Below are 25,053 nucleotides of genomic sequence, written 5' to 3'. Positions count from 1 at the left end.
ATAATGCACGTCCTCGTCCTCATGACACAGGTAGGCCCAAGCGTGCTCTACTATTCAGTGTATGTGCCTTCTACCTGGATTTTTTTTTCTTGCTCAGGCCCGTCTTTCAGATTCGGTATCTGAAAATAAAACCGGAACGGGTTGTCATCATTGCCATTTCTTTTCTTTTCTTTAGTCATTGTCCATCATGGTACAGGAAAAAGGGAAACAAACCACAACACACACACACCAAAAAAAAAAAAAGTAAACCATACAAAATTAACAATAATTTCTCTATCTGCTATGTCTATTGAGCTTAACTCTTATCTAACTACTTAGTTTCTAATTGTATCCTATTACTATCCTAATAGTTTTTCAAAAATTTTTACTAGTTATTACGTACTAAACTATCTAACCCAAACTAACAGGTTGTTTACTGATACTGAAAATATACTGGATTTTTGACCCACATACTGGAAAAATAATGAAACTGGTAATTTGTCTTTTTTTTTCTTTTTTTTTTCTTTTTGTTTTGTTTTAATAGTCGTATAAACAGTTTTGTATCCATTGAGATTGTAAATTTTTCCAAAGCAAGAGTTGTATATATTTTGTAATTAGACATTTAAAGCATTGGGTGGAGTGGAGGACTGTGAAGGGAGTTGAGAGGCCCTTTAAAAAATGTTTAAAAAATCATTGTATTTCAAAAAATCAAGGCTAACTAAATTTATTAAAAATAAAATATTCTTTTGATGGTAAAACAATTACAAACCTAAAATCAAGAGTGTGATTATTCCTAAAGAACTTTAAGAAATCAGGTACTGGAATTTTGCAAATAGTTATACTGGAAATATACTAGAATTTTGAAAGTGAAACTCAGTAGACACCCTCAACTAATCCAGCTTAGCCTAACATTACATTGTTTAATTATTCTATGGTTTTTATTTATTTAGTGTTGTTTTTTTTATAGTTTTTGCATATTTAGTTTTGTCTTTGTTGTTTATGCATTTATTTATTTATTTATTTATTTCCAATATCAGTTTTATTTAGTTTGCATTATTCATTTCTTCCTTTCGTGTTCTAGTTATACTTGTTTCTTTAGTTATGTTATATTTTATTTATTTTATTTTATTTATTTTATTTGTTAATTTTGTTATCTACTTATTTATTATTGGTCTCTTCTTCTTTCTTCGGTTTTTCCCTGTATGATTTTTGGTTAATCCCTGTATAATTTTGGGCTTCTCGCCTGTGTTTCACTAGATAATGCACTAAGTTACTAATTGAATCACCACTTGGTTTTTCCCTGTGTGTCTTTACTAATTTCATTGAAAAGACTGATTAACACTAAACACTACCACTAGCTACGAACACATACATTTTTGCACAGATTTACTTTTTACACTTATTTCAATACATTCCAATGTAGTTATAATCATACACGATTTCCCTTTGGCTACTTTAGTTTTAGCTGTTCCTCATGGTTTGTGCTTGTCCAATGCAGAAGTGTTTTCAGTCGAGTATATCGTTGTCGAGTAATCTCAGTAATACAGGTTTGAGGTCCAGGGCCCACTTCGAGCACTTAATGCGGGCCCTGGTCCGTTGTGTCCTACCACCTATACCCGGATTGAGACCCGCGCATCTACTAACCTTATTCCAGTCTGAGACATTCCTGCCATCAAACCCCTAGCGGGGTAATAGTTCCGGCAACACACGCACGTACATACACACACACACACACACACACAAAAAAAAAAAAAAAAAAAAAAACGCCTAATATGAACACAAACACACTCGCACCCAGCGCATTCAGAGTTCCGATCTAGGTTTGGCCCGGGAATGCACTGGCTCATCCACTCTTCTTCCCGAGGGGCACGGAATTCCGGTGCCTTTCAGAAGTTGCCTTCGGTCCTGGGTAGAGGCCCAATGTCTCCAACGCGCATCCATCTAAACTTTATCCATATTTGTTTCCTATCTATTTCCAATGTTATAATTTTTCCTCCTCATTTCTGAATATGCTTGTGTGATTCTGCTTAATATTTTGCAATCTCTTTCGCTGCTGATTATCTGTTCCAGCGTTTTTGTTCTTACACTATCTCTTTCTGGTAACTCGTCTTCTAACAGTGGGCACCAAAGGACGTGATGTTCGGGTGACCCTAGTTCTCCATATTCACAGAAAGGGTTGTCCTTTGCTCCAATCTTGTGTAGGTAGGTTTCTAGAGTCCGTGCCCACTAAGGAAGTGTATCAAATCCTGATGCTGGGTCAAGGTATTTTGATTCTCTTCTCATCTCCACTGTTCACATTATATTGAATAGTCTTCTAGACTTAGTTGAGGTGCTCCATTCTTGATCCCATATGCTTTCGATAGCTATCTCGATGTCAGTCTTGGTTGCAACCTCATTATCATGTCAATTAATTCGTTTATTTTTTCATGGTTATTTTTGTTTAGTCAATAATTGCAGGCTGTTTGTACGACTTTGAGATTCAAAGGTTTAGCAGTACACATAGAGCGTTGTTTGGTATGGTACTGAAGGCTCCACATAACCTTATAAATAAGTTTCTCTGAGGTCTGTTTATACTTTCTTTTATCCTTTTATTGTTAATAGTTCTGTGTGCCCATGCACTTGCTGCATAAGTCATAGTCGCACGAAGTAGAGAGTCATAATATAGTTTGAGTGTTTGAATGAGTAATTTATAAGCATTCATGCCAATTGTTAGTAATTTATTTGTCACTTTATTCCCACGTTCAATAATATATTGAATATATTTTCCAAAATTTAGTCTATCATCAATATTGACCCCCAAATACTTAAACTCGGTTACTTTTTTCTATTTTCTGATCTTCGATCTTAATTAGTGGATCTCTCTGCAGCTTTGTTCCGAATAGTATGTATTTAGTTTTTCTAATTGGTAATTTTAGTTTGTTGCCAGTACACAAATTTTGTAATTCGTTGAATATTTGATTTGTTTTCACTTCTAATTCTCTTCTGGAATTAGCCGATACTATTATGGCGATATCATTGGCGAAAGCTATTATTTTGTCTATTTGTTCGCTATTGTTAATTTTTTCAAGGAATGGTTATAACTGTATGTCCCACATTAATAGTCTCAGAATTGAGCCTTGTGGGCATCCTTTTTCGTTATTCACAGTTATATCGCCTTGTTCTAGTTACATTAATATTTGTCTATTACGAAAGTAGCTTTTAATGATATTTATTAGATATTGTGGAAGTTCTATACTTTTAAATTATCTATTAGTGATTATATCCAAAGGTTGTCAAAGGCACCTTCTGTATCTACGAATAGTGCTAGGGCATATTTCTTCTGGGAGCTACTTGTCTGCAGTTGTTCTGTAAAAGCATTTAGCGCGTCTTCTGTTGATTTACCTACCCTAAATCCAAACTGCAGTTCGTCGTCTTTGATGTTCCTATATTTGTTTATTCTGTTGGCTATTATTTTTTCATACATTTTACTTTTTTAAAGTAAGCAGATCGGTCCGTATGCTCCTATATCCATTGGGTCCTTGTCTGTACATTTTAAGAGTGTAATCAGTTTCGAGATTTTCCAGCTATTGGGGAATTCTTGTCTTTTCAGTAGGATATTAAAGAGTCTTGACAGATATGGAGTCCAGATATCTTTATTTCGTTTATAAATGTCGTTAGTTATACCATCTAATCCCGGCGATTTCCTAGACTTTAATTTCTTGATAATCGTTCCTATTCGTTAGTGATCAGGTCTGTCTCCGGAACTTCAACTGTTGGTTCTGTTTCTTCGTATTTCCTTCGTAGTAGTAGTTGTTGTTGTTCCTCAATTTCGTTTTCTTTTAAATCTGTCAGAAAAAAAAAAAAAAAATGTGTTAGCTTGTCCAGTGTTTTTTTTTTTTTTTTTCTGGTGTTAGTGAAGGAACCATCCGAATTTCGAATTGTACATAATATCACCTGGTTTATTTTTTGCATAATTAGTTTGTATGGCAAACCCCATGGATCAGATTGTATGTTTCTAACTAGGAAAAGATCCCAGCTATGTTTCTTTGCTGCCAGAATCTCTGCTTGATATTCTTCTTTAGCTTTTCTGTACTCCTGGAGTCTTATCCGTTTTAGCTGTGGTACCCACGTCTCTTGATAACTTTTTCTCTTTGTTCTTACTAGTCTTCTCATTCTTTCCAATTTGGGATTCCAGAAGTCCCCGTAGCCTGTTCTTTGTATCTGTGTGGGAGTTGATGCTCTTATTGCTATCACTGTTGCTTCTTCAATTTCTGTTACCATCGTGTCGGTTTCTTCCATTACTTCTAATTGCGGGAGTAACAATTTTTCTTTAAAGATTTTCCAATTAGTCTTCTTTGTATTCAGTTTTGCTAGTGTTTCAGTAGTTCGTTGTTTCTCCAAGGTTAGATTAAAGGATAAAATTTCGTGGTCGTTATTCGTTAGTTTATCATGCACCACCCAGTTGTTAATCCTTCCCATTAGATTTGGCGTATAGATTGTTAAGTCAATATACGATTCCCCATGGGTCCCACAAATGTTGGTTTGTTTCCTGAGTTTGATTTGGTGTCCATTTTGCGCGATAAAATCTCCCATCTCTTCTTCCCTTGTATCTGTATATGGAGATCACAAAGATACGTGTTTTTTGCATTCATGACCATTATTATCTTCCTATCGCGGTTTTGCCAAATTATCTGTCGCAATTTTGTATTAACTGGTTTATCTCCTTACTATGTTGAAAATCTGAATTTACTAGCCAAATCTTTTCTGATCCCCGTGTGATCTCCGTACAGACCGTCCAGTTGTCGCAGTACTGTGACAGCTTTAGAACTTCCAAATTCCTGTTCATAATTACTGTTATTGCTAAAGGTTCTGACTTCCTTTCATTATTTTCGCCGTTGCAGGCAAGGGGGTCAATTTATTTTATAGGTATAGGGTTCTTGAATTGCAATTATATCTATATCGTTAGTTTCTGCGTATCTTCATAGTTCCATTGTACCTAACTACGATCGTTGCGCATTGTTCTGTGCAATTTTTATTGTTGTTAGTGTACTATGCATATTTGGTGTAAACGTAAGCATCCATACCCGATCTGCTATAATCAAAGCATATTCTTCCGTGCGCATTGACCATTTGTTTGTAGACATTTTCTAATTCCCAATGGATACCTCTTCTTTCATATATTTCATTAATCAGATCAATCAGTTCCCACCCATTTGCTGGTAGATCGTAAATTCTAACAATTCTGTCTACTTCTTCCAGAACTGGGTATGTGATTGTTCTTCCCTTATCATGTAGGTCTCTGATTACTTGATGGAATGCTATACTCAGTATATTTTTATCCTCCAATTTTGCTAATCTGTATAGGTGGTTCATATTTTCATATAATTGTTTTGGCTCCCTAAATATTGTGCCTATCTCTTCTTTGCTGTCCGTAAGTGTGGTTGACATTTTGTCATCCTGGATAAGTTCTTCCTTAACTGGAAATAGATATTTGTCCTCCCCATGCACAAAATGAATCTTAGCATCTTTCTTATTTTTTGTTAACTCAGGTTCCCTTTGTCTAAAATTATTTGTCTTCTTCGGTGTTACTTGTAATTCTTTACCTTGTTATCGCCATCTGTTAAGTCCACTTGTATAGATTTTTCCCTTGTCGATATCGCAGCTCTCTTCTCGTAGAGCACCCGTAGGTCAGATACTTTACAAAATAGTATTACAAATAATTGAGTGAAGCTGAAAATAAGTACATTTGCTCAATTTGATGTCGTGAACAACATATCAAAAGTCCTCTAATCTCTGGAGTGCTGGAAAAGCAGAAGTTATCACTGGAACGGCTGTTACATACAAACGACTAAACCCACAAAGCTAAAATAGGTCTCAAATAAAAGTAACTAATAGAGCTTCAGTTCAAGCTATATATTGTTTTAATTACACACCATCCAGGGCCGCACGAAACGATTGAACCCCTCAAAAGTCGAAATGAAACGAACTCATTTTTTCTTTGCTTGGTTATGGACGTTTTGCCATCGCAGATATCGTAAAACTACACGGATGAGAAAAGTTTCAGCAAACTTTCATCTTTCCATCGGTATCTTTGTAGTGTATGTACGATTAATAGTTACGGAGCTACGTGCATTTAAGTGACACGCGCTGCAACTATTGCCCGCCATTCACGCGACCATTATGTGAGCACCAGTAGGTCAGATACTTTACATAATAGTATTACAAATAATTGAGTGAAGCAGAAAATAAGTACATTTGCTCTATTTGATGTCGTGAACAACATATCAAAAGTCCTCTAATCTCCCGTGGTCGCTTCATGAAATTCCAGGCGGCTGAACTGTTGGAATGCTGGAGAAACGTAAGGAATCGCTCTTAAATCCAAACTAATAGGCCTACGGAGTTCAAATATTGTTCGAATGAAAGGTAGAAGGATGAGCTTTATTGTGAGGTGTTCATTTCACATCATGTACTATCGCACAAAGAAATAAATAAAACTTATAAAAATAACCCCTTTATTTGGCCTTAATATATATATATATATATATATATATATATATATATATCTTTTGAAGCAAACTTTTAGCTTTCTAATGACATCTATATTGTTTATATAGGACCACTAGTTGTAGAACTACAAACATTTATGCAACGCACTGCATCTGCACTGACCTTTGTCCAGCCTCCCGTGATAGTGCTTCCGTTGCTTGTCCAGTGTGATTGTTATTGCAGGCGACAGGCAACTTGCGCCGCTTCAGTAGTGTCATTGTATAAGTAAGGCCATACTTCAGCTCGTGTTTTCTCGTCTAAAGGATCTTTGCCCAGCCGATTTGCAAGAGGTTGTAGTCGGAAAAAAAAATAATAAAAAAAAAAAATAATTTCCTTCGTCTGCTTACTTACTAGTTGGCTCAGAGGAGTATTAAAGTCTAGGGGTATATCTTCTAATAAATCCGATCTACATATTGCTAAAACAAAATTATATTTAATATGGTAAATATTTATAGTTTTGATTAAAGAAAACAATTCTGTACGTAACAGGAAATAAACAGGGAGTTTATTCTATAAAAATAATACGTAGAACTAGTGTTCTAAAAGACGGAAAAATATTTGAAGAGTTCAGAAGCAACGAGTTAAATATGAGATGCCACCAGGGGGACGAAAAATTAAGTGGGAATCTTTAACGATCTCCAATAACTCTCTCTTACGAATATCTGGTTTATAATACCTCGGTGCATTGATAGTTAAATATTTAAAAACAACGAATTCTGCTAAGACTTCTTCCACCACTCTGGAAGTCACTAACTAAATGTTTCAATATCTGGCTATCATTCTAGCCCAGCTATCATTTTAGCTGTCACTAACTTTTATTTAAAAAAAAAAAAAACTATCTTAGCCTTCATTCAGGCTTCAGCCGTTACTTCGACTGTCACTACTTCTTAAAAGAAAGAAAAAAAAACTATCTTAGCCACCATTCAGGCTTCAGTCGTCACTTCGACTGTCACTAACTATTAGAAAAGTTCTGGGGGAGACAATCATTCTTGTCGATCCCACAGAATCACCTACCCGGCTATCACTTAAGCCAGTGGAAGGCGTAGAAGTGCTGCTGAGGCAGCTTGAGAGCACCGTAACCAGAGAGTTCAGTTTAAGCTCTGATGAGATGGGGCGACTGCTTCCCTTATAAAGGGGAGGAAAGCAGAAAGCCTGTTCGCGATAGTGTCGCCGCTGCGTGGGAGGAAATTAAGAAAATATCATCTAGCAGAAAGGGTTGAGCGATCGGCGAGACACCTGGTGACATTTACATAGAATATTTGACTTTTGTTGCTCCTGTGGACAGAAAAAGAACGAAAGAAGTTACATGTTAGCTATGCTAACTAATCAACATAGATAAATACAAGATAGAAACACAACTATATATTAAAAGATAATAATAATTAATTAAATCTTTGGCCAAAGATAATAATGTTCTTTATGCAACTGTTTCTCTTTTTCATATAACAAAAACAGGGTGTTGCATAATACTACCCGGTTTAAAAAAAAACTTGAAAAAAAATTGATACTTACAGTAATATGTTATTTACAACCAAGAAGAAATATGAATATATATATATATGATATTGATCTGATTTACACTATTGCAGTTTCTTTTTACACAGTTTATAGAAAAGTTAAGCATTCTTAAGAGCAGTCCGTTAGGTCTGTTTATTATTAATCACCACACAATTTTCGATACATTTCGATATTCTTGACGAATCACCACAACACACTTTTCTTTTCACTTTTAGTCACTAAACTTTAAACGTTTTTTAGCCCTTAGGAACTGCTGGTATTCATAGTCACTATCTAGGTTTTTTCCCGGTGTTAAGGGAATCTCGTCCGATTCCGTTAGGTCTTTTTGTAGGATATCCTCACTCATGTCGTTGGAATCCATCCTACCTTGAACCGTTTGTGCCGAGTTAGCTTCCCGCAACTCCTGAAGGGTGAAGTTATACTCCGGTTTCTGGTGATTTCGATCTTCCTTTGGAGTGTCTGGTTTCTTAAAAATCCTCTTTCTTCTTGCCTTCTGCAGGCTTTCATCGACTTTTACCTGTAGTTCTAACTCTGTTGGATTTTCACTCTTTGGTCTGCACGAGACGTAAAGGGATCGCGTTCTAGGCCTCGACATCTTTGTTTCTCCTGCTAACTGCAACATGTGGTCTCCCAAGCTCATACTCCGGGCTGGAATGCAGCCTCCAGGCTAAACTCTCCTGCTGCTGTGGAAGGTGGGAGGCGAAATCTGGGGGTGAGAAAAAAGGCTTGAATTGATCTGCATTGGCGCGAGTCTGCTTTCCATCTCTGCAGTGTTGCAATATATATGTGTTCTTAGCTACTCTCTGGGTTAAAAGGTACGGACCAATGTATTTCGGTAAGAGAGAGGAGGAGATCTTTTTGGGAAGACAAGAAAGACGTTTTGCCTTAAGCCAGACCTTTTCTCCTACTTTAAATCTATTTTCTTTTCTACCTTTATTGTAATTGTTAACTTTTCTTTCATGTTGTTTGATTTGAGTGATATTAGCCCTTGTTAGTATCTCTTGAAAGTTATCCCTAATTCTTTCAGCGTACTGAGAGTAGGACTTTTCTGAAGACCTGGGTTCTTCAATTGAATAACCTGAATTTACGAATGGGGATTTTAATTTCCTTCCAAAATGAAGAACTGATGGTTCAAAACCAGTAGATGCGCATTTTCGGTTATTTAGGGCATACTGAATGAAGTTCAGATTTTCTGACCAATTATCATGACTATCAGTATACATAGCCAATAATTTCTTTGCTTGTTTCACATAGCATTCGCTTTTGTTTCCTTTCGGACGGTATTTGCTAATATAAATTTGTTGGATAGAGAGAACTTTTAGAAGATCCTTCCATAATTTGCTAGTAAACACAGCGTGATTGTCAGAAGCCAAATGAGAATAGAACCCATAGTTACAGAAAAATTCCAAAAGACACTCTGCTATTTTTTGAGAAGTGATTACTCTTAAAGGATAGAGTTTCGTGAATCGACTAAACCCATCAACAAGAACGAGAACAAAAGAATAACCCCTTTTTTAGATCTCAAAAGCGGGCCAAAGGTGTCAATATAGAGAAGGTGACCAAGGAGCTGGCCAAATTACCAATTTTTGAATTTTGAGCATCTTTGTAAAGGGCACAAACCACACATGATCGACAAAATTGAGCTACATCTTTCTTCCACCCTTCCCAATAGTATAAAACCTTAATTTTGTCAATTGTTTCTGCTATACTAGGGTGGCCAGACAGTTTGTTGCAATGAAGATCATCAAGCACAGAGGCTCTTGCAGCTTTAGGAAGCCATATTACCCAATGGTCCCCCTCAAAATTCCTAAGCTTCCTAAGTAATATTCCCTCATTATTTAAGCGAGTGACTTTCACTAACTGATGAACTTTTCGTTTCATTTTCCCGGTGAGTTTTTCGGTTTTTCCCTTATGCCTGTTGATCAGGTTGTTTAAGAGGATTTCTTTTTCTTGCTCTCTCACCAGATTTTCTTTGCTGAGATCTACTATGTTCTCGGCACAATCTTCTTTTTCCTCTTCTACCACACCAGAAAAAGGTAGTTCAAGAAAACCTTCAACTTTCTCTTCTTCTGTCCATCTATCCACCATGGTGGTAGTAACTCTATATTTTTTCTTTTTTCTTCTCATCTCTTCCTTCATGTTCTTTATAGCCTTGCTGTTGAACAACTCAGCCAAGTTTACTTCTTCATACTCAAGGTCACTAACACTTCGAAGTTTTCCATCTTCTCCTTCTATTTTGAGATACCCTTCGTCATTTTCTGTCTCTAGAGGATAGAATTCATTGCTGACCAAGTTTTCTTCAAAATTCACGTCTTCTGTGTAGCCTTGACTAATCCTAGACAGATAATCAATATAATGGGTTACTCCTTTACGATATCTAATAACAACAGGAAACCGAGAGATACGAGCCAACCACCTCGTAATTAAAGCAGAAACTTTGGATGCTTTAAAGAGGTGAGTTATCGCTTTGTGGTCTGTAAAAACCGTTATTCTCGGGGTTTGGACAAAATACAATTGATATCGTTCAAGAGCTAGTACAATCCCAAGCAGCTCTTTCTGAGATGCTCCGTATGCTTGCTGTGACGGGGATAGTTTCTTCGACCCAAAAGCTACTACCCGCATCTTGTTATTTTCATCTTTTTGTGCTACTAGGTAGCCGCTCGCTATACTGGAAGAATCGACGAAAAGAAAGAATTCTTCATTTAGCCTGGGAAGAAGTAACTTAGGATCTGACACTATAATGGATTTTAATTTATCCAGCGCCTTCTGCTCAGTCTGCCCCCATCTGAACTTTTCTGACTGCTTTAGTAACGAAGTCAATGGTGCAGTGATCTCGGCCATTCTAGGAATGTGGTTTCTGAGATAGCCAAAAAATCCAATTAAAGATTGCAGCTCTTTTTTAGATTTAGGTCGCTGAATCTGATTGGCCATCTTTATTTTCTCCTCAGAACAGGATAGAATTCCGTTTGATACTGAAAAACCTAAAAATTCTATTTTTTCACAAAAGAAAAACGATTTTGAAGGACTTAAGGTCAACCCTTCATTTTTCAGTCTAGAGAAGGTGTCATCCAGCACATTCATCATATCTAGCTCCGTATCTGTTGCCCACAGGAGGTCATCGTAAAAGCAAATAACTTTTGTATAATATAATTCACCTAGAGTCAATTGCATAAGCTTGCAAAGAGTGTTAGGCATAGACATGAGGCCGTACGCTCCCCTAACGTATCTAAAGACCCCCCACGGAGTTATGAAAGCTGTATAAGAGCGGGATTTTTCTTCTATCATGCACTGTGCGTACGAGAAACTCAAATCGCTTTTTGAGAATAATCTTTTATTCCCAAGATAGGCTAGAGACTCCTCAAGGCTTGGTATAATTGAAATTTGAGGCTTCGTAAGGTGATTAACACGACGCGCGTCGAGGACCAGTTTGTAATTTCCCGACTTCTTCTTGTGAATAATAATATTACTCACATAGTCAGAATAACAGGGTTCAATAAGATCCTGAGCTTGCATTTCTTCTAACAGGTCTTTAAGGATTTTTTTCTTTTCATTTGACATAGGTCTTAGTTTGCAAAAAAAAGGTTTTTCTTCAGATAACTCAATAGTATGCTTTACACTTCTAGATAACCCTGGTTTTTCTGAGAATAAATCTTTATGCTTCCAGACCAATTCTTCAAATTTGGCCTTATTGGCCGGATCTAGATTTACCCTACTTATCATACGCCGAATTTCTTCTTCATCATCTTTTTCTTCTATTGAGTTTACTGCGCCATTTTCTTTTTTCAAACTAGAACTCTCTGTGTCAAAAGGACAAATGAACTCCTGTTCTGTACCTAGAGTCCATCCTTGGTTTCTAATATCCAAAACTATGCCGGTGGATTTAAGCATATCTCTCCCACCTAGGACCTCCTTAATCAGACCAGGTATTAAATAAAATTTCTGTCTAACTTTTATATCATAAATTTCTATCGACGTGATGACATATTCTTTAATAACGATGGATCCACTTGCTAATGCTACCGCTTGGTTACATTTATGAACTTTGATTCCTTTTTCCTTCAACTCATTGGCTATTTTTTCATTTATGGCTGACAGGCTACTACCACTGTCCAAAAAAACTAATACCGGAATACCAGATAGGTTTCCTTTTACTAACGGAGGTTTTATCTTCTCCCTCCTGTATCTTTTACTAAGCATCGCTTCCCGTTTTTTGATGGAGGAACACAATGGTCGGGTGCTTCTCTAGAAATAGATATTTGTTTCTTCATTCTTCTAGCTGGAACACCTGCATTTTTTTCTTCAACAGCATTCGTCTTCCTATTGTGTTCTGTTCGAAAACACCTTCTGAGCGTCTGGGGCGGTGCTCTTTCCGTTAGAAAGGCTCTAGCCACTGGAAAATGGATTCCTTCTTCTTCTTTTTCTTCAGGTGCTACAAATCTTGTTCGATTTTTATCATGCTTCAGTTTCCAAGTTCCTTCCTGGGAGTAAATTTCCATTCCAACCTTTTTTATCAAGTCAAGACCCATTATAAGATCCGTATTAAGGCCGGGAAGAACGTAAAAGTGATGTTTAAAAACACGTCCTTTCAGCAGAAATTTGGCTTTTAAGATTCCTGTTGCCGTAGCTTCGCCTGTAGCTAATAATAGTTTCTCTTCACAAGGACTAACTACTGCACCATTTTTCTTCAATTCCAGCGCAAGTTTCTCATTGGCCAGACTTATTACAGAACCCGTATCCGTGTATAGGAATTTCTTCTTTCTTCCAAACATTGCATATATATATGGTCCTGATTCTCGTTTCTTTTTCCCTTGGAAAACTGCTGCGGACACTTTTTTATCACGCGCCTTGAAGCACTGTGATGTCCAATGATTTTTCATTTTGCAATGATTGCAGAACTTCTGTTTGTAGCTTTCCGACTCTAACGCTTCTGTCTGAGTCGTCTTCTTTCTTCGGGAGCCTGCCGGATCTAATGCTTTGACGTCCAGTCGGGGTATTTCTTCAGCCCCCTTATCTCCCGTAAGCTGCGCCACTGCTAATGACTTCTTTTTACTTGACTCCGATTTATTCGAAACTGCAACCACGTAATCGTGTTCTTTAAGAAGGAGAGATTGTATTTCGAGAGATGCTAGCTCTAGCTTGTTGATGCTCTCGAAATTCTTTCCATATAGAAAGCTTCTAAATCTGGGATGAGATTTATTTATTATTTCTTTAATAATCACGTCTTCTTCCAATGGCGTCTCTAATCTCTGATACATGCAATATATGTCTCTTATAAATTCTGAAAGAGATTCATCTACTCTCTGGTATCTTTCGTTAATATTCTCTTGAATCTCACGATTGTATTCGAAAGAATAAAATTCTTGGAGAATCGAATGTCTAAAATTTGAGAACGAATCGAATTTCTTCTTGAAAACCATCCATCTCCTCGCTCTACCTATAAGAACCTTAGGTATGATTTTTTCTAATACTTCTTCTTTCGACAGATTCTTCTGTTCCGCGTAAACGTCAAGTTCCTCTAGAAATTCGTAGACCGAGCTTTCCGGTTCCCCGTCGAATTTGGGTGGAAGAATTTGAAATTCTAACTCCTTATCTTTCTTGCAATCACATGTTGTTCCAGTTTGTTGATTACTTCTATCTTGCCGCGAAACCAAAGCCTCCAGTATTCTTTCTGTGGTTAACTGATCCCCTTCTCTTAGATGTAAAGCCTCCCTCAATTGGTTAATATCTAAACTAGGCTCCATTCTTGTTATTTTTCCTGTACGTAATAACATATACGTCAAAACTAAAGGGCAATCCCGAGACTTGAGCTCCCAATTATGTAGTCGGAAAAAAAAAATAATAAAAAAATAATAATTTCCTTCGTCTGCTTACTTACTAGTTGGCTCAGAGGAGTATTAAAGTCTAGGGGTATATCTTCTAATAAATCCGATCTACATATTGCTAAAACAAAATTATATTTAATATGGTAAATATTTATAGTTTTGATTAAAGAAAACAATTCTGTACGTAACAGGAAATAAACAGGGAGTTTATTCTATAAAAATAATACGTAGAACTAGTGTTCTAAAAGACGGAAAAATATTTGAAGAGTTCAGAAGCAACGAGTTAAATATGAGATGCCACCAGGGGGACGAAAAATTAAGTGGGAATCTTTAACGATCTCCAATAACTCTCTCTTACGAATATCTGGTTTATAATACCTCGGTGCATTGATAGTTAAATATTTAAAAACAACGAATTCTGCTAAGACTTCTTCCACCACTCTGGAAGTCACTAACTAAATGTTTCAATATCTGGCTATCATTCTAGCCCAGCTATCATTTTAGCTGTCACTAACTTTTATTTAAAAAAAAAAAAACTATCTTAGCCTTCATTCAGGCTTCAGCCGTTACTTCGACTGTCACTACTTCTTAAAAGAAAGAAAAAAAACTATCTTAGCCACCATTCAGGCTTCAGTCGTCACTTCGACTGTCACTAACTATTAGAAAAGTTCTGGGGAGACAATCATTCTTGTCGATCCCACAGAATCACCTACCCGGCTATCACTTAAGCCAGTGGAAGGCGTAGAAGTGCTGCTGAGGCAGCTTGAGAGCACCGTAACCAGAGAGTTCAGTTTAAGCTCTGATGAGATGGGGCGACTGCTTCCCTTATAAAGGGGAGGAAAGCAGAAAGCCTGTTCGCGATAGTGTCGCCGCTGCGTGGGAGGAAATTAAGAAAATATCATCTAGCAGAAAGGGTTGAGCGATCGGCGAGACACCTGGTGACATTTACATAGAATATTTGACTTTTGTTGCTCCTGTGGACAGAAAAAGAACGAAAGAAGTTACATGTTAGCTATGCTAACTAATCAACATAGATAAATACAAGATAGAAACACAACTATATATTAAAAGATAATAATAATTAATTAAATCTTTGGCCAAAGATAATAATGTTCTTTATGCAACTGTTTCTCTTTTTCATATAACGAAAACAGGGTGTTGCAAGGTACAAACTATACACTCAGAACTTATGAAAAATGAACTTTCTTATGATGTCTTCAAATCCAACGCTCTCGCAACACTTATTTAGAAAACGCATGCAACAACTTATTATCTGACAGCCGCACTTCAGCACTTTGGGTACAATACGTTAGGTAGGTGAATTTGATTCTTCAGTTTATTAGAGCTGAAAGAACTGGCGATTGAGAACTGCACTTTCACGGCGCAAAAAAGTATGTTGCTTCATCTATGTGCAGCAGGTCACCTAAATTATGCTAAATGTGCGCATTTGTATGTTCAGTAGATGCAAAATTTGGAATCCAAAATCCTTGCAGAAGAATGTGAGAAGCTTGCAATTCAAAGTTATTTCACGATAAGAAATGACAAATTCTGGAGTGGAGTATGGAGTGATATGGTTGTGAAACAACAATTAATGCGAGCAATTAAAACCTCTGGAGGACTTACGAGGCCGAGGTATAACAGCCAGTACCTTGGCTCAATGGGTGCTTTCCCTACTTGGAAATTTGCGGATGTCTGAAGCCTTCGAAAACTTAAAGCTGCATCTCCTCATCGTCTTCCGAACAACATGTCGATCTCCGAGAATCCCGGCAACAACGCGACGTATCAATAGTTTATGCGGATAGCGTGTGTGATGAAAACAGAAGATGATCTAAATAAGTATATAAAGTACGAGTTAACTACTTATCCACTGGCGCTATTCCGAAACACGGAATTAAGAAAAACAAACAAGTCGTCAGTCTGTGATCTCTTCCAGTCGAACACTCCTAATGATGATATCAAAGAAATTTTGTCCTATGAATATGAAATTATAGAAGTATGCTGCTTCGAAAAGTTGTTTGGCCAAGTTCCGCTACGTACGAACAAGTTTTTGAATCCTATGTGAGGTATGTGAAAACTAACTTCACCTCAATAAATATATCCAATTAATTTAGCAACTCTGCCTCCAACGTCAGCTGCAGCACGTCAACATTTCCTCCGAGTGTACCACCAAATACAACAGTTGCTAGGAAATGATCTGGACGCTTCACAATGGGGATGGAGATTTAAATGGCAAATATATTCCTTAAGCTCACCATACAACCGCTTGCACCCGAGGAGCTACTACACATCATATCGTATAACTGCAAGGAAGGCTACACCGAAAGAAGGAACTGCAGATGCAGAACGGCTGGACTCTCATGCTTCAAAATATGAACAGTATTATGATTTGTGTCCAAATAAAGTAGTTGACTATGAAGATGAAGCAGACGAGCTCGAACTTCGCCTCTAATGAAACAAGGTAGAAAACATTTATTTAAAAAGTTCATTTTCACTTTGTATATCACTGCAACCGTGGTTCCTAAGCACCCGTTGTATTACATTAAAATAACCCAATACTTAATAATGAATATAACTATCTAATGATGATTGTAAATATAGCTATAAAATGCAGAAACGAGAAAGTGGCGGAGACGATGATGCGACCTACCCTCAGATAAAATCGGGAGCTCAGTGGTCACGCGAATTTACGTGAAAGCGCGACGTTTTTGTTTAAACGTTTATGTACACGCAATTACTGATCCTACATATAAAATGTGTACGTCATTGGAAAGCTATGTCTTTGGACTTATATCGATTTTTTTCAATATCTGCGATACTAAGGCTTCCAGAGTTTTTTTAAAGGTTATTTTATTTGTTTTTGTAATTTTTATTTCTTTGTGCGATAGTACATGATATGAAATGAACACATTACAGTAAAGCCCATACTTCTATCTTTCATTCGAGCAATATTTGAACTCAGTAGCCCTATTCGCTTGGATTTAAGAGCGATTCCTTACGTTTCTTAAGCGTTTCAGCAATTCAGCCGCCTGGAATTCCATGAAGATTAGATGAGATTAGGGGACTTTTGATATGTTGTTCACGACATCAAATAGAGCAAATGTACTAATTTTCAGCTTCACACAATTATTTGTAATATTATTGCGTAAAGTATCTGGCCTACTGGTGCTCACATAATGGTCGCGTGAGTGGCGGGCAATAGTGCGGTGTGTGTCACTTAAACGCGTGTAGCTCCGTAACTATTAGTCGTACATACACTACAAAGATACCGATGGAAAGATGAAAGTTTGCTGAAACTTTTTCTCATCCGAGTAGTTTTACGATATCTGCGATAGCAAAACGTCCATAACCAAGCAAAGAAAAAGTGAGTTCGTTTCATTTCGACTTTTGAGGGGTTCAATCGTTTCGTGCGGCCCTGGATGGTGTGTGATTAAAACAATATACAGCTTGAACAGAAGCCCTATTATTTATCTTGCATTTGAGACCTATTTTAGCTTTGTGAGTTTAGTCGTTTGTATATAACAGCCATTCCAGTGGTAACTTCTGCTTTTCCAGCGGTCCAGACTTTAACCGCCTGGAATTCCAGGAAGCGACCACGGGAGATTAGAGGACTTTTGATATGCTGTTCAGGACATCCAGTAGAACAAATCTGCCATATTTTTTGCAAGGTTCAAATCTAAAATGACTAGGCTATTCTGTAAAAATCTGGGTTGAAAGGGGCTGTATAACACTAGTTAACAAAGGTGTTGTTACATAAAAGGAAATACCTGTTCTTAAAGGAACTTTTTGCGCTGAATTCGAATATGCACTCGGTTTTTCTCCATCACGTACGATTTTCCCGTAACAGAGGGATTTTCGGGAAAATCCCTCAAAAATTTCCCTTTTCGTTTATTTTACACCCCAAGATCTTGTCCCCTTGCATATACTAACATAGAAATTATACCTAAGTATACTTTGATTCATATTTAACAAACCCTCCAAGTTTCGTAATAATCGCTTTATTCTTTCTAGAGAAATAAATATGTTTGTATGTATACTGTGTGTACTGTTTATTGCACCTTATAGTAATGCTTTCAGATCTCTTAAGTTGAGGTAAAACGTTTTGCTTTATTACCACAAACACACATATAAAATATAATACAATATAATTTACAAGTGTGACAATTTACAATAAACAATAATACAAATGTACCAAAAGGTCATGAAAAGACAATCAAAACTATCACAATATATGAAACTTCCATTGGGTTACAAAAACGTACACTACTTCCTTCTTTTGTAAGAAATGTTGCATTCTCTAACAAGACCCCAACAATAGTCCCCCATCATTGAAGGATCCCATCGTCCCTGGTACCTTTTCTCCATTGCCATTATATCTTGGTGGAATCTTTCCCCCTGTTCGTCGCTGAGAGCACCTAGGTTAGCAGGAAAGAAGCTGAGGTGGGAGTGCAAAAAGTGGATTTTTAAAGACACCCTACAACCCAACTCTGTATTTCTGTATCATGTCCTGTACGATTTCTGTGTAACTCTCAGCTTTGTTATTGCCCAGAAAGTTGCGCACAACACACTTAAATGCTGTCCAGGCAGCTAGCTCAGCACTGTTTAACTTGCTGTCAAAGCTATCATCAAGCATTAATTTCCTAATTTGGGGACCAATAAACACTCCCGCTGAAATCTTAGCATCACTCAGGTTAGGGAACTTATCTCGCAAATACTTGAAACCTTCACCAGATGTGTCCATGGCTTTGACAAAGTTTTTCATAAGTCCTAACTTGATATGAAGTGGCGGTAGTAATATCTTATTAGGATCTACCAAAGGAGCGTATTTGACGTTGCATTCTTCAGGTACGTAATTCACTCTAGGTTCCCATTCCTTCACTTCATAATGTTTGTCATCAGCTCGGCTATCCCATAAACATAAAAAACATTGGTACTTCGTGTAACCGCACTGCAGTCCTAATAAAATACCAACTACCTTGAGATCACAACATATTTGCCAACAATGGTCCTTGTAATTTATAAGATTTAGCAAAGTTGACATGGTGTCATAGGATTCCTTAATCTTCACTGAGTGCGCAAGTGGTATAGAAGGTTTTTTTTTTATTTCCATTATGTAAACGGACAGCTTTAAGGCTGACCTTTGACGCGTCGATAAATAACCTCCATTCTTCTGGAACGTAAGGAATTCCTAGCTCCGCCATCAACCCATTTATATCCGTACATACGCACACATTATCTTGCATTGAGAAATAGCTTGAAAATTGAACATGCCTTTTCCTGTACACTGATATGTTCGTTTCTGCATCCAATAAGTTCCACTGCTGGAGCCTTGATCCCAGAAGTTCCGCCTCTTGTTTTGTCAGGTGCAAATCACGGACTAGGTCATTAAGTTCACATTGCCGGATGAAATGTGGCTCGCGAACACAGTCAGGGATGAACGTTGGATCCTTGGATGTACATGTTGATGTCGATGGTTCATCAAGGTCACGATCATCATCAGAGTCTTTTGGCCATATCTCTTCCCAGTTGGTAGGGGGCTAGGGAAGTGGAAGTTCTTTTGCATTCTGTTACATTTGATAATAAATATTGATAACCATTTCATGAACAAAACGAAAAAACTTGGAGAATTGTATATATATGTATTAAGATATACATATACTGTACGTTTAAAAAAATATACGTTGAAAGTACATTCTATTTTTATACACGTTTCTAATTTACAGAGAGCAATACAAGTGTGCTGTTGACTATTGTAAATATTCATTTTTATGTCTGTGTTTGTAGTAATAAAGCAAATCGTTTTTACCCCAACTCAGGAGATCTGAAAGCATTACTATCAGGTGCAATAAACAGTGCACACAGTATATATACAAATATATTTATTTCTCTAGAAAGAACAAAGCGATTTTTACGAAACTTTTAGGGTTTATTAAATATAAATCAAGGTATACTTAGGTATAATTTCTATTTTACTACATGTAAGGGGACAGGAGCTAGGGGAATAAAATATCTGAAAAGGGAAATTTTTGAGGGAATTTCCCGAAAATCCCTCTGTTAGGGAAAACTGTACGTGATGGAGAGAAACCGAGTGCATATTCGAATTCAGCGCAAAAAGTTCCTTTGAGATCAGGTGATTTTTCTCATGTAACAAACAAAAAGTTTAAATTTGTTAACTAGTGTAATAGTCCACTTTCTGATCAACTCAGTGCGTTGCGTGAGTATGGGATAAAAAAAGACCTTCCGGGTACTTAAATGTTCAGGCAGAAAACACGGTTTCTGATGATTTTAGTTTCTTTAAAGTTATTGATAAAGTTTCAAAAAGCTCTTATCTTTTGAACTTTATATCTATATCTATAAATCTATCTATCTATCTATCTATCTATCTATCTATCTATCTATCTATCTATCTATCTATATATATATATATATATATATATATATATATATATAACAGTCTCATATAATAAAGTCATTTTTCTATCGTATTTTTGGCGGCTGCTTTTACTTATGCACTGTTTCTTTTAAGGTATATTATGCTCCTGAAAATGAAAAGTACCATTGGTTAACATGGCATGAACAGCTGGCAGAAAATGTTCTTCTTTATTCTCAAGGTATGTTCTCCACAGTAGGGAATTTTTAGATCTACTTTATGAGTTTGTAACTCTGAATGAGTTTTTAAATAATAATATTATGCATATTTCGTGTGTTCTAAGGAATAAACAGGTTTACAATTAATACTATAGTCATCACTGTAAGCTTAATCCTTTTGTTTTCCTTCCACCATACTTTCAATTTCATTAGAACTAAAAAATTTCTTTTCAGTACTAACGAGGTTGTTTTCCTTGTTTCTCTACTATTCTCAAAACTTCATTACTATTTCTTTTCTTTAAATTAAAAGAAAAAAAGTGTCTTTATGGACGCACTTTGTATATAAAATAGACGTGAAGATGTCAGGCTTTCCAATACTAATGAAAAAAATCACGACGAAAAAATATAGGAGGTTTCGTGAAGCTATGAAAAAGGAACATTTCAATTATTCAATAGGTTAAAAAAAAATAATTGTTATATGAATATACATTCTACTCTAAATATAACTAAATGAATATTATCTCGTTGCAAAATTTTATACGAGTTTCTTAGTGTTTTCGTACGTAGCTCACTAGTACTAAGTAACAACTATAAGGAAAGTGTAAACAGGATATGAATCAGAAAATCAGTGTTTGTAAGTATACGTCTCCAAGATGTGAATAATTTCATCACTTGCAAAATTCTATCATTTCAATGTTAAATTCGTTTTTTTTTCTTCTTTTTTTCTTTCTTTCAAATACATAATTCATAAGAAAATCACAAAACACGTAATACAGAGTTGATTTGTTAAGTATCTAAATACACAATTACACACAATGCATCTGAGGAAATATATACAACTGTAAAAGTGTCAATTACACTTTCATTTTCTTCAGTGCCTGAATATGCTTATTTGCCATCTTCAAGGATGCGGTCTGGATCATTGCCTGGGCAATACTAACGTCAGCCATGTCCTCTTTTGGTACGCAGAAGATAATCTTTCATCAGTCTAGTACCTACTTCCATTTCCTTCTGTAATGTTTCGTTCATTTCATTTAATTTCTTCAGACGATTCACTCTTTTAAACTTTCTTTGATATAGCTTCTTGGTTCGCATTTCTTAACGCACTTTCTTCTCTGGAAATCTCTGTCATTGCGGGCTCTTTGGATCTGCACTCTTCTAAGTAATCTCTATACTTCTCCAGGCGTTCTGCATAGTATCTATTAATTGCTTTGTAACAGGTAGGTTCTCAACTTTTCTTCCATACATTCTAATGCTGTCCTTTATAGTCCTCAGAGCCTTTATACTCTCGTGTGCAAGATGGGATCGATCACTTCCTAAAATGTGTTTGTTCTCTGAGAAACCCCCTTTTACGTTATTTTTGTTCCTTTTTGTAGGTGTATGAATACTTTTTGCGCTAACTGTGTATTGTTTGGTGTAATTATCTTTAGACAATAAGCAGGAAAGGACGAAACACAGAAGATGAAACACGAAAGCCATTCAACCACCCTACTGGGTAGACAAAAGGGCCTCCAACCACCCACATCTTATTTCATTACGTCATTTTCACAAATAGAAGTAGCAATGCCACAAAAGTATAGGGGGTTTCGTTAAAATGTAGGAAATACAGGAGTTTATAGGAAGGAAATATATAGGAAAAATGGAAAATATAGGAGCATTGGAAAGCCTGAGATGTATAAAAATGGAACTTTGAGTTGTACTATATGAATGGGAAAGCTGGATGTTAACTCATATGGATGAACACAAATTGAGAGTTTTTGAAAGTTAACTGGCTCAAAACCCACAGTATCTATGCACTAGGAAATGTGAACAATTAGGTTGAAATTTTGAAGATTGTCGATACCTGCCGTCTTAAGCGAACAGGCTCTGAAACAGTGACCTTCGAGTATGCCAAGAAACAAGCGAAAGACTAATATAAAGCAAGATCTAAGAGAAGTGGGTAATGATATTTCTGACTGCATAAGATTTGCACAGGATTGAATCCACTGGAGAAAGAGAGGGTTTCTCCGGGGATTAATCTTGATGTTCCTTAAGGCGTAGAGTTAGGTTCTCAGTTTTTAACTAGCAGGAATAAGTATAAATACCATCCGTGTAATTCTTCATTGCAAATATTACGACAATAAGATGTTGATTTTTCCATTATTTTCATTAACCTCCTTTTTAATCAAAGTGCAAAACAATAAAGAAAGAAATGTTAACTGTTTGTGGGTGAACTTATATAAATGATTTACAGGCATTGAATTCCCGTCTATAAAGGAGTCAGTGTGACATAAAATCAGTATTTTTTCGATTTATCATATATAACTTCTATATGCTTAACTGATTGACTCCTATTTGTCGTTAAGTAATGTGATTTGTAACCTATTTTTGATGGAAGCTATGACTAACAAGTGTGCTCTTTAAGTTCGCTAAATGTAGAGCATAGCGTTACTTATATTCAATACTTCGTTATTTATTTCAGGAACTGGTAGATTATTAAGAGTGGATCTTAGAAGTGACAAAAAATTAGAAAATACTTACCAGATCTATCCGCGTTCAGTTAGATCAGTATCTCAGCACCCTTTGCAACCTCAATATATTGTGACTTCATCATCATTAGGGTAAGTGCGTGCTTTGTTTTTATTTTGTGCCATTCGTAGTAGCTTTTAATGGCATTTGTATATATTAATTACATCCAGTGTAGGTGATTTTTGGCTCTAGCAAGCTTTAAAATATAATCAATCATAGTTGACAGTATTCACATTTCAAGGAAATTTTTGCCACTACATACAGGGTTTGTTCTGAAAGAAATGGGACTGACCACCGCAACTTGTATCAATTTGATTTTTTTTTCCAGTGTCATTACTTTCCGAACAAACCCTATAGCTCAAATACCGCTTTTTGGCAACAAAACTAGCTGGAGATAGTTATTTTTTTCATAGTCAAGACTGGTGAACAAAGCGAAACTTCCGTACATATATAGCTTTCGTCAAATGTCTACTGTTGCTAAAATTCGGTTTGTGAACTGCTTTGCTTCATCCTGCACCAGACCTAATATAATTGAGAAGCCAAATTCTTACAGAGAGTATGGGTATGTCACCGTTTGATCAGTCTGGTAAATAACAGGGTATCTTGCTACACGTAGTACATAAATAAATAACAATTTCTATCAGCAAAATAAAAAACTGTCAATTTTTGTTAGCAAGAATGACAGCAGAATGTTCAAGCTACAAAAATTCGTTCTATTCAATTTTCTCGGAAAGTAACCTAGAAAATTTAGCCTCAAGCTTGTTAGTTCGGTTTGATCTACCGACTGATATATGTCTTCGCTTTGGAAAGTATTTAGTTAAATAGAAATTTAAAATTTAAGATAATTTTAGGCTATATTTAGAGGTCTGCGTGGATGCGGATTTTTCCACAGGTATCCGAATTATTTAACGTTTTAGAATATTCGTGAAAAGACAGGAATTTTAGTGATCGTTCTTCTTTAAAGACTATTAACTATTGGTATTTTATAATAAAGTGTGGTTACATTTTTGGAACAAATAACCTCAGAACAAAATTGATTTTTAAACCTTATAATAAACACTATAATAAGTATAATCAGGTTTTATAGCAGTTTATATGAAGTAGCTCATTTTTTTTTCTTTCTTTCTGGATTGTCTTTCATTTCCGTTTTACCTTTGCATTGTGAACAAAGACAGTTATGTCTTATGAGTTAGGAGAAACAAAGAAAAATTAATCGACAGATATGGTTTTACTAGCTTGACAATTTTCTTGTAACCATTAATTTCGTATTTTTGTTTGCATGAGTTTTATTAGAGCTTATTTAGCGTATTTGACTTACAATAGGAGATAATTTATGTTTAGCTTGAATCTTATTGATATTGTATCATAGGATTCACGCAACAATAAAAGAGGAATTGACAGTCATTATAGTTGGAACAACTATTTTTGAAATCCTAATTGTCAGAGTAGAAACAGTCTTTATATATTTGTTATCTCATTATCTGTGGATGTGTTGTACGGTTGCGGATGCAATTTTTTATATCTGCTCAGACCTCTAGCTATATCTTATTAACCATATTGTGTTCTGTTGGCTTGACAAGTGCCTCATCATGCAACTCTTGACTATTATGATCCCGATGAGAGTTTGTACCCTGCGCGCTGTAAGCCTTGATTTGATTCAAAACTCTTCAGCTTGGAGTCTTTAAGCAGCCCAGCAACTAGTCTTTCTACGAAGCTTCTCCATTGCTGTGCGTGTGTAGAAGTACCCTGCACAGACATTCGTATCCACACACTGTGGTCCGTGAAACAGTCCTTGTGCAACAGTCTGCCTCGCCGACAACTTTGTCCATGGCTTGTTAATTTGCAGCGTCCTGTTGCCAGTGCGTCCCCATCTGTCCTGCGGCAGCGGCTCTTTCCGTCGTTATCCCGCTGTGCTGCCCATAGCTTCAACCTCTCTCGATCTTGAGTGATTCTGTTGACCCAGTTCTGCAGCTCATTGGTGGTGTTCGTGCCTTGGCTCAAGTAGTCGCCCGCCTGGAAAGACAAGGGCAACAATCTGCTACTTCGGCTACGCCCAATTAGTAGGGACTTGGAGTTTTCGTTTTATTTTATCCCTGAAATAGGTGTTATTTTTCGC

The 25,053-nt window shown here is 36.4% G+C and overlaps 1 protein-coding gene across 1 annotated transcript in view; it reads left to right on the top strand.

The window, feature by feature from the left end:
• The window catches only part of LOC145668407 (WD repeat-containing protein 76-like), a 78,824-nt gene that overhangs the window by 36,992 nt on the left and 16,779 nt on the right, over positions 1–25,053 (top strand). The window contains exons 8-9 of the mRNA XM_081736210.1: positions 20,368–20,452; positions 22,891–23,029. Coding sequence (XP_081592336.1) covers positions 20,368–20,452; positions 22,891–23,029 — 224 coding nt within the window. The remainder of the gene's footprint in view (positions 1–20,367; positions 20,453–22,890; positions 23,030–25,053) is intronic.

Source organism: Thermobia domestica, chromosome 13 (assembly GCF_964235325.1).
Source record: "Thermobia domestica chromosome 13, izTheDome1.hap1.1, whole genome shotgun sequence".
NCBI classification, from domain to species: Eukaryota; Metazoa; Arthropoda; class Insecta; order Zygentoma; family Lepismatidae; genus Thermobia; species Thermobia domestica.
Note: the sequence above shows the minus strand (reverse complement) of the source record. Positions and strands in the feature narration are given on the sequence as shown.